At 38.1% G+C, this 19,536-nt stretch overlaps 1 protein-coding gene across 1 annotated transcript in view; it reads left to right on the forward strand.

Annotated features, from left to right (window-relative positions):
• The window catches only part of itcha (itchy E3 ubiquitin protein ligase a), a 28,912-nt gene extending 10,797 nt beyond the window's left edge, over window positions 1-18,115 (forward strand). Inside the window, exons 6-24 of the mRNA XM_062038094.1 lie at window positions 177-213; window positions 1,593-1,732; window positions 3,433-3,676; window positions 3,765-3,860; window positions 5,152-5,326; window positions 5,412-5,481; window positions 6,949-7,033; window positions 7,130-7,258; window positions 7,339-7,411; window positions 8,817-8,888; window positions 8,969-9,057; window positions 9,221-9,380; window positions 9,507-9,640; window positions 10,955-11,095; window positions 11,194-11,314; window positions 11,393-11,497; window positions 14,101-14,197; window positions 14,281-14,353; window positions 15,423-18,115. Coding sequence (XP_061894078.1) covers window positions 177-213; window positions 1,593-1,732; window positions 3,433-3,676; window positions 3,765-3,860; window positions 5,152-5,326; window positions 5,412-5,481; window positions 6,949-7,033; window positions 7,130-7,258; window positions 7,339-7,411; window positions 8,817-8,888; window positions 8,969-9,057; window positions 9,221-9,380; window positions 9,507-9,640; window positions 10,955-11,095; window positions 11,194-11,314; window positions 11,393-11,497; window positions 14,101-14,197; window positions 14,281-14,353; window positions 15,423-15,522 — 2,141 coding nt within the window. The 3' untranslated portion in view covers window positions 15,523-18,115. The remainder of the gene's footprint in view (window positions 1-176; window positions 214-1,592; window positions 1,733-3,432; window positions 3,677-3,764; window positions 3,861-5,151; window positions 5,327-5,411; window positions 5,482-6,948; window positions 7,034-7,129; window positions 7,259-7,338; window positions 7,412-8,816; window positions 8,889-8,968; window positions 9,058-9,220; window positions 9,381-9,506; window positions 9,641-10,954; window positions 11,096-11,193; window positions 11,315-11,392; window positions 11,498-14,100; window positions 14,198-14,280; window positions 14,354-15,422) is intronic.
• The last annotated feature ends 1,421 nt before the right edge of the window (window positions 18,116-19,536 follow it).

Consider the following 19,536-nt stretch of genomic DNA (forward strand, 5'->3'; position numbering starts at 1 on the left):
TAGTTGTCAACCGCTTTGTAAAGTGCTTTACCGCCACCTCTGGAACTGGAGTTATTACAGTTGTCAGTTCTATATCTCTTTAAACTACAAGCACAACACTTTAGAGTAAACTACTCATCTTTTTTCAACATTTATTGAGTATGTAGCCATTTTCTATATGTCCCTTCTCATTCCAGCTTCCCTCAGAGACGATGCGAGACAAAACGGCAACAGGTGCAGTCAACCAAACCTAACGAAGAGGATTTAAAGGCCTACTGAAAGCCACTACTACCGACCACGCAGTCTGATAGTTTATATATCAATGATGAAATCTTAACATTGCAACACATGCCAATACGGCCGGGTTAACTTATAAAGTGCAATTTTAAATTTCCCGCTAAACTTTCAGTTGGAAACGTCTATGTATGATGACGTATGCGCGTGACGTCACGACGGCAACGGAAGTATTCGTACCCAATGTGTCACCATAGAAACTGCTCTGTTTTCATCGAACAATTCCACAGTATTCAAGACATCTGTGTTGGTGAATCTTTTGCAATTTGTTTAATGAACAATGGAGATGGCAAAGAAGAAAGTTGTAGGGGGGATCGGTGTATTAGCGGCTGGCTGTAGCAACACAACAAACAGGACTTACTTGGATAGCAGACATATGTGATCGGGTGAAGTCCTTCGTCGCGCCGTCGATTGCTGAAACGCAGGTGAGCATGGGTGTTGATGAGCAGATGAGGGCTGGCTGGCGTAGGTGGAGCGCTAATGTTTTTATCATAGCTCTGTGAGGTCTGGTTGCTAAGTTGCTAAGTTAGCTTCAGCGTCGTTAGCAACAGCATTGTTAAGCTTTGCCAGGCTGAGAATTATTAACAGTGTAGTTACATGTCCATGGATTATTAGTATTGTTGATCTTCTGTCCATCCTTCCAGTCAGGGATTTATTTATTTTGTTTCCATCTGCATTTGAGCCAGATGCTATCACATTAGCTCAGTAGCTAAAGAGCTTCGCCGATGTATTGTCGTGGAGATAAAAGTCACTGTGAATGTCCATTTCGCGTTCTCGACTCTCATTTTCAAGAGGATATAGTATCCGAGGTGGTTTAAAATACAAATCCGTGATCCACAATAGAAAAAGGAGAGTGTGTGGAATCCAATGAGACCTTTTACCTAAGTTACGGTCAGAGCGAAAAAAGATACACCCTGCACTGCACTCTAGTCCTTCACTCTAACGTTCCTCATCCACAAATCTTTCATCCTCCCTCAAATTAATGGGGTAATCGTCGCTTTCTCGGTCCGAATCTCTCTCGCTCCATTGTAAACAGCGGGGAATTGTGAGGAATCCTTCCTCCTGTGACGTCACGCTACTCCCGGTATAGGCAAGGCTTTTTTTTATCAGCGACCAAAAGTTGCGAACTTTATCGTCGTTGTTCCCTACTAAATCCTTTCAGCAAAAATATGGCAATATCGCGAAATGATCAAGTATGACACATAGAATGGATCTGCTATCCCCGTTTAAATAAAAACATTTCATTTCAGTAGGCCTTTAAGCAATGAAATGCTTAATTTGTATTTCTTGACCTACTGCATTTGGTGCAAATATTTCAGGCCAAGCAGAGACACGTCTCCGTCCAGCGACTCTGACGAGTGGGTCATCGTACCTGATGCTTGCACTGTCAACTCCCAGTCCGTAGGAGGTGCCACCGGTTCTCATCGCTCTCGACCAGCTCGACCTTCTTCCGCTCCTGGTAGACCCCAACGCCTCACTAAGTAGTACATGCTTCTGGCATTACAATTTTAAGTACAGCAGTGGTAATATTGTTGACTAAAAATTTTCGTCTTCGTTATCGTCAGTGACCTATTTTCCCTTGACGAAATTAGGACGATAACGAATGAAAACAAAAGCACGTTGCCTTAAACAATGACAACATTTCAACAAATTAAAACTGTTGACAGAGATGAAATCCAATAAGATGTGATTTTGTCTTTAGGCGGGTGGGAGAAAATATCCAATCACAGTTGCATGTGGGAGAGGGGCGGAAGGGACACTGTTTTGATTTTTCTCCCGGAAAAGAAAACACAATACAAGACATCAATACAATATGTCTTCGGGAAGAAAGAGAAGAGAAGACACTGATGCACCATCTTTGCCGCGGTAGACAACAAAACACGTTGTAAACCTTGTAGCTCGATTTTCTACTGTAAAAATTGGGACATCTTTGCAACAGTGAGTAGGCCAAAGCTAATATTTCCAAATGACTTATACTGTACTGAATTACTATTAAAGATGGTAGAGTAGGAGCAAGGCTGCTTACGCTACCACATGTCAGAAAATAAATAAATACTTAAAAACAAACTACTTTGTAGAAGACCATGATCCTTCAGCTGGGCTTACCCGCTAATATAATAAGCAAAATACCCGTACAATGCACTTTAATCAATGTCCTCGCCACACTGTTCAGACATTAATTGCACAACTTGACAACCCAAAAGAGCAGATTAGTCATTTTTCAAGCTAACACACAAACAAAGACAGCTATGTAACACATATATATGTCAGTTTTATAACACGGGTTGCTGTATTTACACTGGACAGTGGCCAAGACACCACGCCACTTCATTTGATTTGGCCCTCGAAATTCTGGAAAAATATGTATCAATAAAGTTCTGAAACTTGTCTTACTAAATGTATTCTTTCTTTCTATTTTGGCAGAAAAAAATATACGTACTCCACGCAATCGCACATTTTGTTAACTTAAATATTGTCTAATTATGCAAAAATATATTATCAAACATTCAAACCATTTTTTAAATATAAATAAATACTAATAATAATGATTTCAAAGCAAGTTATCCATCAAATTGTGCAATGTAAAAGTAGCAATAGATTCAATGGTAAAATTGTGAAATTGACTGTTGTTTTTACAGCATTTTTCTCTAAATGAAAAAAACAGTACTTTTTTTTACTGTAATAAACTGTAGTGCTGTTTTGGCATTTATAGTAATACACTGAAAAATCTACAGCAAACAAACTGGCAGCTTAGGTGCCAAAATGTTACTGTAAAAAAATTTTTTTTAAATTTACAGTAAAAAAAACAAATGTAAATTTACAGTAAAATTCTGGCAACTGAGCTGCCTTTTGTTTTACCATAAAAACTGCAGTACTCTTTTTCCATTTACAGTAATATACACTAAAATTTGAGGTGAAAATATTACAACTTACCATATTGTTTTTACATTTTGGTTTAAAAAAAATCTACTAATACAATGCATAAAAAAATTGTGTGCGATGTGAACTTCAGTGAAAACGACTTTAAAACCTCTGAATTAAGATGACTATGATATGACTAAAACACATTTTTGCCAAAAGACTAAAACTAAATAGAAAACTGCTGTCAAAATGAACACTGTAGTACAAACTTTATTTCTTGCTCCTTTTTTCTTCCAGCTTCCTCTAGCAGTTCATCTCCAAGTGAGTTAAGTGAGGGTCTGGCATCTGAAGGCTCGCCCCAGGCATCTGCCAGCGTGAGTTCAGATCTTCATGACAACACGGGTGCAGCGGCGGCAGCAGCAGCAGCAGCCGTAGCAGCAGCTGCAGCAAAACCTGCTGCTAATGGCCCCAAACCCGTGGCCCCAGCGGCACCATCCACTGCAGCTTCCAGGGCCATGAGCAGTGGCCCCATGCCACCAGGGTAGAGCCAACTCACACTTATGTTCTGCCTAAAGTTACTTAAATGTCACATGTAGTCATACTAATGTGTCAAATGATCTTTTATGTAGCTGGGAGCAGCGTGTGGACCCAAATGGACGTATGTACTTTGTCGACCACATTGAAAAGAGAACTACCTGGGAGCGACCAGAGGCTCTACCTACAGGGTAAGACTGCACATCACGCCTCATTCTATGTTAAACGTTCCAAATTGTTAAGCAATTTGAAACAAGTGTCAGAGGAATAATAGTATGTGCATGCTTTAAAGGTATTTTCTGAAGCACTACCGGGAACAAGCCATTTTGTGTGTATGAAGCAATGTTCTGCACTTTATCCACTTTTTTACATAACTCTGAACTTGTCCATTGTAAAAAACATCATATCTTGCATACAACAACATAACATTAAGGAGTCAGACACAAATATTAGCAACACTCGCATAGCTATGTTAGCTACAGTGCTATTGTTACTAGAGATGTCCGATATTATCGGCCGATAAATGCTTTAAAATGTAGTATCGGAAATTATCGGTATCGGTTTCAAAGTTATCGGTATCGGTTTCAAAAAGTAAAATATATGACTTTTTAAAACGCCGCTGTGTACACGGACGTAGGGAGAAGTACAGAGCGCCAATAAACCTTATTGGCACTGCCTTTGCGTGCCGGCCCAGTCACATAGTATATGCGGCTTTTACACACAAGTGAATGCAAGGCATACTTGATCAACAGATATACAGGTCACACTGAGGGTGGCCGTATAAACAACTTTAACACTGTTACAAATATGCGCCACACTGTGAACCCACACCAAACAAGAATGACAAAAACATTTTGGGAGAACATCCGCACCGTAACACAACATAAACACAACAGAACAAATACCCAGAACCCCTTGCAGCACTAACTCTTCCGGGACGCTACAATATACACCCACCGCTACCACCAAACCCCCAACCCCACCCACCTCAACACCCGAATAAGTTTTTCAACTTGTTTAAGTCGGGGTCCACGTTAATCAATTCATGGTAAAGTTATATTGTTTAATGCATCCAACGGGACATCACAACAAAATTAGGCATAATAATGTGTTAATTCCACGACTGTATATAACGGTATTGATTGATATCGGAATTGGTAATTAAGAGTTGGACAATATCGGAATATCAGCTATCGGCAAAAAAGCCATTATCGGACATCTCTAATTCTTACTCTTACATTTGAACAGCTACAGTACATCACGCCGGGTTAGCTTATTCTCTGGGGAAAAAAACAAATGGTCAAACAGCCCTAACGTCAGAAACAGACTGGCAGGTAGTTGATATTGCTTCAGGCTTTGTTTAAAGATGTGTTGGAAAGCCTACTTTTATTTTCATTTTCAAAAGTTGAAAATTAATAGTTTAAGTTAAGCAGTCTAACATCTGCACAACAATGCCTTCTTTCCACCCTCGTGTGTCTGCAGTTGGGAACGCAGGGTGGACCCCATGGGCCGGGTGTACTTCGTGGACCACATCACCAGGACGACCACGTGGCAGCGCCCCACACAGGAGTCTGTGCGTAACTACGAGGAGTGGCAGCATCAGCGCAGCCAGCTGCAGGGAGCCATGCAGCAGTTTAACCAGAGGTTCATCTATGGGGTGAGCTCTGAAACAAAATCCAAAATACAGAGAATTACATTTTGAAGGATATGTTTTTTTATGTTTTCCTTTCTTTTTTGTCCAGCTCCAAGACCAGCTTGCGGCAACATCCAACAAAGAGTTTGACCCACTGGGACCCCTGCCGCACGGTTGGGGTAAATATCAAAGCTGGATGTTTTTGGAGTTCTTCAAGTTTTAGAAAATGATTGCAAATATATCCATCCATCCATCCATCCGCTTGTCCCTTATCTATATATACAGTATATATATATACACTACCGTTCAAAAGTTTGGGGTCGCATTGAAATGTCCTTATTTTTGAAGGAAAAGCACTGTACTTTTCAATGAAGATAACTTTAAACTAGTCTTAACTTTAAAGAAATACACTCTATACATTGCTAATGTGGTAAATGACTACCGTATTCTAGCTGCAAATGTCTGGTTTTTGGTGCAATATCTACATAGGTGTATAGAGGCCCATTTCCAGCAACTATCACTCCAGTGTTCTAATGGTACAATGTGTTTGCTCATTGGCTCAGAAGGCTAATTGATGATTAGAAAACCCTTGTGCAATCATGTTCACAGTTTAGCTCGTTACAGAAGCTACAAAACTGACCTTCCTTTGAGCAGATTGAGTTTCTGGAGCATCACATTTGTGGGGTCAATTAAACGCTCAAAATGGCCAGAAAAAGAGAACTTTCATCTGAAACTCGACAGTCTATTCTTGTTCTTAGAAATGAAGGCTATTCCACAAAATTGTTTGGGTGACCCCAAACTTTTGAATGGTAGTGTATATATTTGTGTGTATATGTATATATGTATGTATATACAGTATATGTAATATATGTATGTATATATATATATATATATATATATATATATATATATATATATATATATATATATATATATATATATATATATATATATATATATATATATATATATATATATATATATATATATATATATATATATATATATATATATATATGTGTATGTGTATATGTATGTATGTGTATATACCTGTATATGTATATATGTATATACTGTACATACAGGCCAAAGGTTTGGACACACCTTCTCATTCAATGTGTTTTCTTTATTTTGTTGACTATTTACATTGTAGATTGTCACTGAAGGCATCAAAACTATGAATGAACACATGTGGAGTTATGTACTTAACAAAAAAAGGTGAAATAACTGAAAACTTGTTTTATATTCTAGTTTCTTCAAAATAGCCACCCTTTGCTCTGAGAACTGTTTCGCACATTCTTGTCATTCTCTCGATGAGCTTTCAAGAGGTAGTCACCTGAAATGCTTTTCACTTCACAGGTGTCATAGTTTTGATGCCTTCAGTGACAATCTACAATGTAAATAGTCATGAAAATAAAGAAAACACATTGAAATGAGAAGGTGTGTCCAAACTTTTGGCCTGTACTGTATATAAGTTAAAGTTAAGGTACCAATGATTGTCACACACACACTAGGTGTGGTGAATATATACATATATATATATATATATACACATATATATATGTATATGTATGTATGTATATGTATATATATGATATGTATATATATATATATACATATATATATTTTTTATTTTTTTATTTCAGAAAAGAGGACAGACAGCAATGGCAGAGTGTATTTTGTTCACCACCCAACACGGGCAACACAATGGGAAGACCCCAGGACACAAGGGTCAGTTCAAATGGCAACTAAATCTAGCAGTTGTTCTTTTGTTTTTTTTCCCTTTGGAGGGTGCTAATGTTTCAATCTTGTATCTGTGCTGTTCAGGCTGCTCAATGACAAGCCTTTGCCTGAAGGCTGGGAGATGAGGTTCACCGTGGATGGCACTCCCTACTTTGTGGATCACAACAGACGAACCACAACCTACATTGACCCACGTACAGGGAAATCCTCCCTGTGAGTAGTCGGATGTGCGGTAATTCTTCATTAAAATAGCCGAAGGAGGGTGTTGAATTTTTCTGGTGTTTTTCCAACAGTGAAAACGGCCCACAGATTACCTACGTCAGGGACTTTAAAGCCAAAGTGCAATACTTCAGGTTCTGGTGTCAGGTAAGAAATGCTATATTGTGTGTGTATTCGGGATGGAACGGTTTATGAAAGAAATCTAAACCATTATGTAATCTGAGTAACCACAGTGTGTTGCCCAGGTCATGTGTTTTTTTTAATTTGTGTTACAAATCAAGAGCGTGGCCTCTGCTGTGGGTGGGCTTGTTTATATGCCGACTTAGACTAAACATGTCAAGGACAGCACCGAGTTCTTCAGCGTGCCTGTCTTGACTACAACCAAGGGGACATGCCACAACACTTGTATGATATCATCTTACTTAGAGATGTCCGATAATGGCTTTTTTACCGATATCCGATATTGTCCAACTCTTAATTACCGATACCGATATCAACCGATACCGATATATACAGTCGTGAAATTAACACATTATTATGCCTAATTTGGACAACCAGGTATGGTGAAGATAAGGAATTTAAAAAAAATAAAAATAAAATAAGATCAATTAAAAACATTTTCTTGAATAAAATAGAAAGTAAAAAATATAAAAACAGTTACATAGAAACTAGTAATTAATGAAAACGAGTAAAATTAACTGTTAAAGGTTAGTACTATTAGTGGACCAGCAGCACGCACAATCATGTGTGCTTACGGACTGTATCCCTTGCAGACTGTATTGATATATATTGATATATAATGTAGGAACCAGAATATTAATAACAGAAAGAAACAACCCTTTTGTGTGAATGAGTGTAAATGGGGGAGGGAGGTTTTTTGGGTTGGTGCACTAATTGTAAGTGTATCTTGTGTTTTTTATGTTGATTTAATAAATAAAAAAAAAACATAAAAAACGATACCGATAATTAAAAAAACGATACCGGCAGGCCGATATTATTGGACATCTCTAGTTAGAACCACAACTGGTACATAGTAATGGTGGATTATAGGGATATATAATATTCTGGGGTGTTAATAAGAACAACAATGTACACCATACCAAACCAAAACCGTGTCACAAAGTGTGATAAGATCCAAAACTTGGATTTTGTGAGCCGTTCCACCCCTACTGCGCTGCTGACCCGTCTCCGCTCGGGATGGTTTCCTGCTGGCCCCACTATGGACTGGACTCTCACTATTATGGTAGATCCACTATGGACTGGACTTTCGCAATATTATGTCAGACCCACTCGACATCCATTGCATCCGGTCCCCCCTGCTGGGGGGGTTACCCACATATGCGGTCCTCTCCAAGGTTTCTCATAGTCATTCACATCGACGTCCCACTGGGGTGAGTTTTCCTTCCCCGTATGTGGGCTCTGTACCGCGGATGTCGTTTGAGACACTTGTGATTTAGGGCTATATAAATAAACATTGATTGATTGATACTGTGCTCGTACAAATAAATGCACCGTTGGAAACGTATATATCTGTTTTTCTATTCCTGCACAGCAACTATCAATGCCTCAGCACATTAAGATTTCTGTCACCAGGAAAACTTTGTTTGAGGATTCATTCCAGCAGGTGATTAAATGAACCCTTCTCGGCCTCTTCTTCATATCTTTTTGCTCTGCATAACTCATTTCACTGCTGTGCTTTAAAAGATCATGAGCTTCCATCCTCAAGATCTGAGACGCAGATTGTGGATCATTTTCCCCGGAGAGGAAGGTTTGGACTATGGAGGCGTGGCTAGGTAATACCTGCTTCCGTCCTATCTTGTATTAAATAAAATGAAGTAGCGCTGTTGTATTTTCCCCCAGCATAACCGCATTCTGATGTCTAGTTTATCATTGAGTTTTGATTTTTTGCAACTTGCTCATCAAGTATGACTCTTTGGTTTGTGTCTGTGTGCGCAGGGAATGGTTCTTCTTGCTTTCTCACGAAGTGCTGAACCCTATGTACTGTTTGTTTGAGTATGCTGGCAAGGACAACTACTGCCTGCAGATCAACCCCGCATCCTACATCAACCCGGACCACCTCAAGTACTTCAAGTTCATTGGCCGCTTCATTGCCATGGTAACTGTAATGTCACTCTAAAATAGGGGCGGGCATTTGTCAAAACGAATCCTTAAAGAGCAGAAAAAATAAAGATCAATTATTGATTGTGTTTCCTTCATTGATCAACCCACTTTCCATCCCCAGGCCTTGTTCCACGGCAAGTTCATCGACACAGGTTTCTCCCTGCCTTTCTACAAGCGCATCCTGAACAAGCCACTTGCTCTCAAAGACTTGGAGTCCGTGGATCCGGAGTTTTACAACTCTCTCATATGGATCAAGTAAGTTTGGGGAGCAGAAATTTGATATGCTCTTTGATGTGTGGATGGTTAGCTGACGTACATACTGTACATGTCAAATAATAATCAAGTGTTATTTTGGGGTTATTTCTATTTAATTAGGGATCCAAAGGAAGAGCTGTATCAAAAGCAAATAATTGCAGGGGTCTCTGATCTACATCAGGTCAAAAAACATTGCCTGTTGTAGATGAATCAACTCCACAAAATTTCAGCAGCACAAATGGCCAGCATCCAGCAGCTCCCTGAAAGGGCTTTTATATGTTTATATGTATATATATTAAATATAGCTTTAAAGCATAATAAGCTATAGAGAGTAAAAAAATAACAGTAATTAAACAAAGTTAAAAAATTTAAAAAAAACAATGTCAAAAACAATTTAAGTAACACGACTGTGCTCAGTTTCATGCTATTTTTTCTCTTAGAAAATAAAGTTACATTTTATTTGGGATAATGAGTACCGGTAATAAAAACATGTATATGTGTAACAAATATAACATTTCTGAATAATTTATGGCCAGCATCCAGCAGCTCCCTGAATGGGCTTTTATATGTTTATATGTATATATATTAAATATAGCTTTAAAGCATAATAACCTATAGAGAGTAAAAAAATAACAGTGATTAAACAAAGTTAAAAAAAAAAAAAAAAAACAATGTCAAAAACAATTTAAGTAACACGACTGTGCTCAGTTTCATGCTATTTTTTCTCTTAGAAAATAAAGTTACATTTTATTTGGGATAATGAGTACCGGTAATAAAAACATGTATATGTGTAACAAATATAACATTTCTGAATAATTTAAACTAATTACATGGCAGAGTCTAATTTTAGGAAGCACAGTCATTCCGGATTGAACTCCAGTTTCTTAGACAGGGACAGCTAGGAACGACTGAAAACCAAGTGTGTAAAAAGCCCCTCATAAAAAAACTTGCTTAATTTTTGTGAAAAATGCTATTTTTACAGGGTATTACATTTACTGTGTATTATTCACAAGGTATTTTCAATTATTCTTTTAAAATTGGTTATGTTAAATATGCAATCAGATCAATGTGTAGGTCACTATGTTTAATTAAGAAATATTTTACAGTTGATTTTATTGAATATTTTTAAATCTTTTTTCCTGGGGACGCTAATAGCATTGATTATTTTTTAAATAATACACTGAATGTATTTTGATGTTCATTTGTCAGAAATGATTAATTCATTAGTATTTATAATGCTATATTTCTTTTGCAGGTTTAGTTTCATCCAAGTCTGGTTGGGTTGTTTTTTTTCATGAACTATTTGTCTTTCAGGGATAACAACATAGAAGAGTGCGGTCTGGAGATGTTCTTCTCAGTCGACAAAGAGATCCTGGGGGAGGTCACCACCCACGAGCTCAAGCCAGACGGCGGGAACATTCAAGTGACTGAGGAAAACAAGGAGGAGTACATCAGGTGTTTTTTTTACAAACGCCACACACCCTCCAACAACTCACACAGACATGCTGTGGCGGCCAGATGTCCTTACAGTGTTTGTGACGTGCTCACTTCAGGCTGGTGGCAGAGTGGAGGCTGTCCAGGGGTGTGGAGGAGCAGACCCAGGCCTTTTTTGAGGGCTTCAATGAGGTCCTACCCCAGCAATACCTGCAGTACTTTGATGCTAAGGAATTAGAGGTACATGAATCTCGTTGATGACTTGCGGGGCACAAAATCATAAAATGGTGCTCACTTTCTTGCTTTTTTGCCATTGAGGTGATGCTGTGTGGGATGCAGGAGATCGACCTCGTGGACTGGCAGAGGAACGCAATCTACAGACATTACACTCGAAGCAGCAAGCAGATTCTTTGGTTTTGGCAGGTTGGTACTGCGGTCAACTACAGCAATAATTAACATACTATTTGGTAGGGTTGTACTGTATACCGGTATTAGTATAGTGCCGCGATACTAATGAATCATTTTCGGTACTGTACCGCCTCTAAAAAGTACCGGTCCCCCACCCGTCGTCACGTCGTGTCATGCAGACGAGCATGTACGCGGCAGTGCACAATCACGGCGTACTTACAAGCAGACAATGTGTGTAGACAGAAAAGGCAGAACGGACACATTTTGGCTTAATAACTAAAGATAAAGGTGAAGTTATAACACTGAAACGCCCTCAGGTAGAGGTGTTTTAAGATATGGCTATCTAGCTAGCGAACGGCTGATGTCTTTTCGCAGCATTGTAACTACTTCTAAATCACTAATCCTTGTCTCCATGGCGATAAATACAGTACCGTATTTTTCGGACTATAAGTCGTAGTTTTTTTCATAGTTTGCGACTTATACCCAGGAGCGACTTATGTGTGAAATGATTAACACATTACCGTAAAATATCAAATAATATTATTTAGCTCCTTCACGTAAGAGACTAGATGTATAAGATTTCATGGGATTTAGCGATTAGGAGTGACAGATTGTTTGGTAAACGTATAGCATGTTCTATATCTTATAGTTATTTGAATGACTCTTACCATAATATGTTACGTTAACATACCAGTTGGTTATTTATGCCTCATATAACGTACACTTATTCAGCCTGTTGTTCACTATTTTTTATTTATTATAAATTGCCTTTCAAATGTCTATTCTTGGTGTCGGGTTTTATCAAATAAATTTCCCCAAAAAATGCGACTTATACTCCAGCGCGACTTATATATGTTTTTTTCTTTCCTTATTATGCATTTTCGGCCTGTGCGACTTATACTCCGGAGCGACTTATACTCCGAAAAATACGGTACATTTATTTCAAGCATCATCCCTGCAGCATGAGTGATAACTATTTATGCTTCACTACATACAGTAAGTAGCACACTGGAGTTATAATATTGGATGTGTTAAAAATGATCTATAGTTGGCAACGTCAAGACAAGATTTCACTATGCCCAGTGTTTCCCACACATTCATTTATTTGTGGCGGCCCGCCACGAAAGAATTACATCCGCCACAAATTTAAAAAAAAAAATATTTTTTATTTTTTTGTCCTGTCCAGCTTCTCAGGCAAATTATATAGTTGATGTAGATGCCCATATAGGCTGTTCAGATTTACTTTACAAAAGAGAAGTGTAGGCTACTTCTCTTGTTGCCTTATTTGTATTTGACCACTACTGTTTTCTGTTTATTTGTTACTGACTGTGGCAGGACACCTCTGCCTCTGTTTCACTTTATGTTGCTGGTAAATAATATGGTTGTAGTAGTAGGCTAAAGTTAAATTATTTAGTATGCACTAATTAAAGGGGCAGAGCTTTAAGAGACATTTTAGCTTTTATATTTTATAAGATATATTTTTTGTAAAAACCACAATGAATAAATATATTTCAGTGAATAACTTATTGTTCAAATCTGTATATGAATATGTACATAAAGTGTTGTAATTATATTGTAAAATGGATGGATGGATGGACGTTTAAAGCAAAACTGTTATTATTTATTAGTAAGTATACATTTTTTAGCCTTTTTAGAGAAAATCATATCATTGTAGTACATTAGGCAAATTACTCGATGATGTCAAGGTGACCACGCCCATAGCCACGCCCCCACCACCACAGGTATCTTGGCAGTTTATGGGAAACACTGATGCCCAATCATTAACCATCTACTACCTTATCTTTGAACACACTACACACAACAGCCATACATGTCACACTAAGGGTGGCCGTATGGACAACGCCAACACTGTCATAAACATGTGCCTTATAGTGAAACCACACTAAACAACAATGAAAAAACACATTTTGGGAGAATATTTGCACCACAACACAACATGAACACTACAGAACAAATTCCCAGAATTCCCTGCAGCACCAACTCTTCCGGGACGCTACTATATAAACAAACGCCATTGGTGGATCTACACCTAACATCCACTGTAATGATACCAAGTACAGGAGCGTATCTAGTCGATACTACTATGATTACATCGATATTTTTTAGCATCAGAAAATCTTTTTTTTAATTTTTTTATTTATTTATATTATGTTTATAAACTCAGGAAATATGTCCCTGGACACATGAGGACTTTGAATATGACCAATGTCTGATCCTGTAACTACTTGGTGTCAGATTGATACAATTAGATTGATAATTCATTTTCTACCACTTGTCCTTAATAATTTTGACAAAATAATAGAATGGAAAATGACACAATATGTTACTGCATATGTCAGCAGCTAAATTAGGAGCCTTTGTTTGTTTACTTACTGCTAAAAGACAAGTTGTCTTGTATGTTCACTATTTTATTTAAGGACAAACTTGCAATAAGAAACATATGTTTAATGTACCCTAGGATGGATTTTTTGTTAAAATAAAGCCAATAATAAAAATGTTTGTGGTCGCCTTTATTTAGAAAAGTACTGAAATACATTTTGGAACCGGTATCGGGACGACACTACTATTTGCTCTAATGAACTGACATCTGTTGGCAGTTTGTGAAGGAGATGGACAACGAGAAGAGGATGAGGCTGCTGCAGTTCGTCACCGGTACTTGTCGTCTTCCCGTTGGCGGCTTCGCCGACCTCATGGGTGCGCAGCTTCTTCTTGTTATCACGCTACTATTTGGTTTACTTGTTTCACTTAACGCCCTTTGTTTTGATTAATGACTATAGGAAGCAACGGGCCGCAGAAGTTCTGCATTGAGAAGGTGGGCAAAGAGAACTGGCTTCCGCGAAGCCACACGTGGTAGGTACACTTTATACCTTCCTGAGCAGATGTAATTGTGTTAAAGGGCCCATATTCTACAATTATTATCTTGTGTTAGAGGTCCCACAATACAGTGCGGAGTGGGGCATTTACATAGGAGTTTAATTAATTCTGTGACCAAGCTCATATCTCAGAATACTCATATCTCAAACACTACAATTTGACTTGTATGGCATCTCCAGCAAACAGCTTCTCTATCACACACACCATTAGCAGCTTTTCTATATTTTAATGGATGAATCTGCTATTTAAAATAATATGTTAACCCCCTTGGTTGTCGTTAGTATTGTCTTTATAGACTTGTGAACATGCACGTGCAGATACACACAAACACACACCAACATTTTAGATAGAATGCAACACATTGAGTCTATTAGAGTGCTAAAACTGCCAATAGTTACCGTATTTTTCGGAGTATAAGTCGCTCCGGAGTATAAGTCGCACCGGCCGAAAATGCATAATAAAGAAGGAAAAAAACATATATAAGTCGCACTGGAGTATAAGTCACATTGTTTGGGGAAATTAATTTGATAAAAGCCAACACCAAGAATAGACATTTGAAAGGCAATTTAAAATAAATAAAGAATAGTGAACAACAGGCTGAATAAGTGTACGTTATAAGACGCATAAATAACCAACTGAGAACGTGCCTGGTATGTTAACGTAACATATTATGGTAAGAGTCATTCAAATAACTATAACATATAGAACATGCTATACGTTTACCAAACAATCTGTCACTCCTAATCGCTAAATCCCATGAAATCTTATACATCTAGTCTCTTACGTGAATGACATCAATAATATTATTTGATATTTTACGGTAATGTGTTAATAATTTCACGCATAAGTCGCTCCTGAGTATAAGTCGCACCACCGGCCAAACTATGAAAAAAACTGCGACTTATAGTCCGAAAAATACGGTAAATGTGAAAGTTGCTGTAAAAGTCCCTGTGGTGGAAAAGGGCCTTTTGGTATTTTGGCTCAGCATTCACACGTAATTACTGAGAAAATGATCTGTTTTTGTCTCCTTCGTTGTCTTGTCTAGCTTTAATCGTCTGGACCTGCCTCCTTACAAGAGCTACGAGCAGCTGAAGGAGAAACTCATGTTTGCCATCGAGGAGACGGAAGGTTTCGGGCAGGAGTAACCGCAGCACTTTTTCCTCGCGTTTGTCTCCGCAGCCTGGAGCTGCTTTTATTTCCCAGAGTCACCAACTATATGCAATTCCGCAGCTGCTTTCAAAGCGCTTTCAGAATAAGAGACTCTTCCCTGCATTGATCTAACATGGCTCCGCGTGGTAACAGTGGTTGTTTCTTCACCCTTTTCGCAACATGCTTAACGCTGTGCAAGTGTGGAACAGAAGAAGCTCCGTGAGGACCGCCCTGTCAAGACTATGCACTCAGATTATATTTTGAAATTATATTTGATTTATACATCTAAAAAAAAATCTGTTTTTTTCTTGTATTCGAATGGCTGATTGGACTGATTAATGTAGCACAGGCTGTTCTTTTAAACAAAAATCTTCTCTTTTCTCTGACATACCGGTAGTTTGCACATGAACTGTGAAGGGCAAGACAGCCTGATTGTCCCCGACAGCATGCTTTTATTTCTTTTTTCTTTTTCAAGTGCAATAGTTTCGCAGCTGTACCAACAATAGTCTTGATCACTTTACGAGATAAGTTTTCACTTTTCAGTGCTGATTTTACTCTTAATTTGAAGACCGGCCGGTGCAGGTTTTCAAATCTTTTTAACGGTTTGGTTTAGAGTTCATCGGACCAGGACCAAACTTAGCAGAAAAAAAGGGGGCGTTCTTATCTGTGTAATACAAAAATATCGGCCCTCGAGTCGTTCTTTTTGTCGTCCACTGTGTGAATAACTGATTACTGATGACGTGGGAACAATCCTGTGTGATAGATTTGTAAAATAATATCCTACTCCCACTGAGTGGTAGCCAAGAAATGATCCTGACTAGATATTGAAGAATGCTGAAAGGTGAGCATTTAAGGTGTTTAGGTGACTACTACAGTGTAAATACACTTAGCAGGAGAATGTGTTTCATATCTATATACATCTAATTCACCCAAGTCGTGGTTCCCTTTTTTGTGATTGTTGCTTGGGAGTGGAGCACTAGCAGACGACCCTAGTTTTATAGGGAGGGGGGGGGGGGCATTGTATTGTGATTTCTACAGGGATTTTGACTTTCAAGTTGTTTCCCTTACAGGGGAAAACATCAAACCTCTAAGTTTGTTTGTCCAAAGAATCTTAAACGTTATCTAAAATTGTTATTAATGATAAGGTGTTTCGATGCTACTTATTGTGTTCTTGCTCACTCGGAAATCAACATGACTGATCACACGAAGTCACGATATGATAAAGTGGCCCTAACATGATTAGGATGTTTATCTCTTCAGTCACTGGTGTGATGCTTGAACATGTCATGGCCGCAGCAGCATAAGGTATACCCAGTGTTGGTGTTGTTGACTAAAAATGTTCGTCTTAGTTATCGCCAACAGTGTTAGTTATGAAAGCAGTTTTTAATTTAGTTTTAGTCATAAGTCTTGACAAAAAAAATGTCTCAGTTTTAGTCATCTAAATTCCTCAACACTAAAATTACAGTGAACTGTGTTTACTAAAATATACAATATAAAGGATGAAGCATTTTTAAAGTTCTCTTGAAACTACTTTTATTACAGTTCTCCCACCCAGGCCTTCAGTGATGTCCTACTTAGTCCAACTTTAATAAATACCCCTCAAAATACCATAATTTATGTCACCACATGACCACGACTGGAGAAATTATATACAGAAACACACTAGTGCACTACTGTACATTGAAGCACCTCAACAGTGTACAAAACAGGCTATATTTCGGCACATTTAAAAATCAGCATTTAAAACATACCTTACATGGGTACTGTCAAAATTTAAATAATTGTAAAGAACATATTAAATGTGGAAAAATAAATGAATAAAATATTTGCACGTTTTCTTTGTGGGTTAAAAAAAAGTGAGAACCGATGATTTCTCTGTTGGCCGGGTATGGCTCCGGTGCCCCTTCCTGCTTTTCGCAAATTACAACTTGTGATTGGATTCTCACTTGGGAGTGACAAGTGAAAATCCAATCATAGCTACCTAGATGGGCTACTGTCAACAACTCGCGATCCGATTGGCTATCGCAACTGTCTATCCGGCAGAATTCATACAGCGCTGGCAACAACCTAGCTGAATTCTGATTGGATAAAAGCTCTAACGTAAAAGCAAGCAACGTTGAAGCCTAATAAGACATGAAGAGAATATGATAAAAAATACTTTATGGAAAGTAGATTAAAATGAACTTTTATTAATCTATGATCATGATTTATGTTAGGCCAGCAGAGAAGGCCTTGCTGGCCCTAAGTTATTGCAGAGCATCAATAAAACTAAATTCAAGACTTGTTTTAGTCTGGGGAAAATAGGCCGTTGACATTTTCAGTCAACAAAATGAACACTCTGTATACCTGAACAAGCTGATGCCAACTTTAATGGGATAGGTTCCTCTCCGTGGCTATGGTACCTAAATGTCATTGAATATATACATAGATAAATGCCTCTCTGACTTGTCTCTGTGGAATTTTATTAGCGTGTATCCGAGTTCCTAATTATTTTTGATTCAATTACAGTTGCACCTCACTAACCTCATTTTATGAGCGACTTTACTTCTTTGCCGCCTTTGCTCTCTGGGGTATTATATGAAAACGACTCCTCCTGTTGTGCTAAATATTCAAATAGCGATGAATTAGAATGGAATAGTTCAACCTCAAGCTAAAAATATATTCGATTTTTATCCAATATATGTTGGATATGGAGGGATTGACTGATTGAAACTTCTATTAGTAGATTGCACAGTTCAGTACATATTCCGTACAATTGACCACTAAATGGTAACACCCGAATACGTTTTTCAACTTGTTGAAGTCGGGGTCCACGTTAATCAATTCATGGTAAGAGAACATACAAACCCTTTATTCATTGAATCAAAAATACTGAAATTAAAAACCAGCTAAAATTATACACAAAGCAAACTATAATCTGCGACCCATGAATATACAACAATTATTCCCAACAAAAGAGGAGAAATATAACCTTAGAGCAGTGGTTCTTAACCTTGTTGGAGGTACCGAACCCCACCTGTTTCAAATGTGCATTCACCGAACCCTTCTTTAGTGAAAAATATTATTATATATATATATTTTTTAAATTCAAGACAAAGTTGTATGTTTTTTTTACTAGTGCACAAAATGAACCGTGCATGAACATCACCTTGTTCCAAGAACAAAACCAACACAGTGCATGAACTCACAACAAACTACTGTCAGGTTCAAACACCAAACTATCTATCACACAAGACAAGAAGAAAGGAATCAAGCAGAGAAAGAGTTGAATTTTACTCATGAGGAGAGACGTATTGGGCTGTACACTCAGTTACAGTTTCCCCCTACGCTCTAAGGCAGTGGTCCCCAACCACCGGTCCGATTGGTACCGGGCCGCACAAGAAATGTAAATTTAATTTTTTAAAATTTAATTTAATTTAATTTTTTAAATTAAAATCAACATAAAAAACACAATATATACATTATATATCAATATAGATAAATACAGTCTGCATGGATACAGTCCGTAAGCACACATGATTGTATTTCTTTATGAAAAAAAAAAAAAAAGTATATATATATATTTTTTTAAATCCCCCCCGGTCCGTGGGACAAATTTTCAAGCGTTTAAATTACACTTTTCTCTAAGGCAGTGGTTCTTAACCTGGGTTCGATCGAACCCTAGGGGTTCGGTGAGTCAGTCTCAGGGGTTCGGCGGAGGTCAAGACACACCCGACTCGGTCCGCAGCTACAAAAAGGTTGGGGACCACTTCTCTAAGGAACAGTCCCACATGCTCCTCTATTTATTCGGGAAGTCCCTAGTTAACATCACTGAGGCTGCTTCTGAAGGGAGGGGTAATGCAAGCAGCCCCAGTAGACACAATACATGAGTATTCAGAATGGAAATGTGCTGACACTCGTGATTTCGCCCTGTCTTTGTTTTGTCTGCGTTGAGGTACTCGATGTCCGTCCTTGGCAGTCAGCAGGCAGGGTCTGGAAACAAACTGCTGACACGAGACAACTCGCAAAGC

The sequence above is a fragment of the Entelurus aequoreus genome, linkage group LG26, assembly GCF_033978785.1.
Source record: "Entelurus aequoreus isolate RoL-2023_Sb linkage group LG26, RoL_Eaeq_v1.1, whole genome shotgun sequence".
Lineage (NCBI taxonomy): Eukaryota > Metazoa > Chordata > Actinopteri > Syngnathiformes > Syngnathidae > Entelurus > Entelurus aequoreus.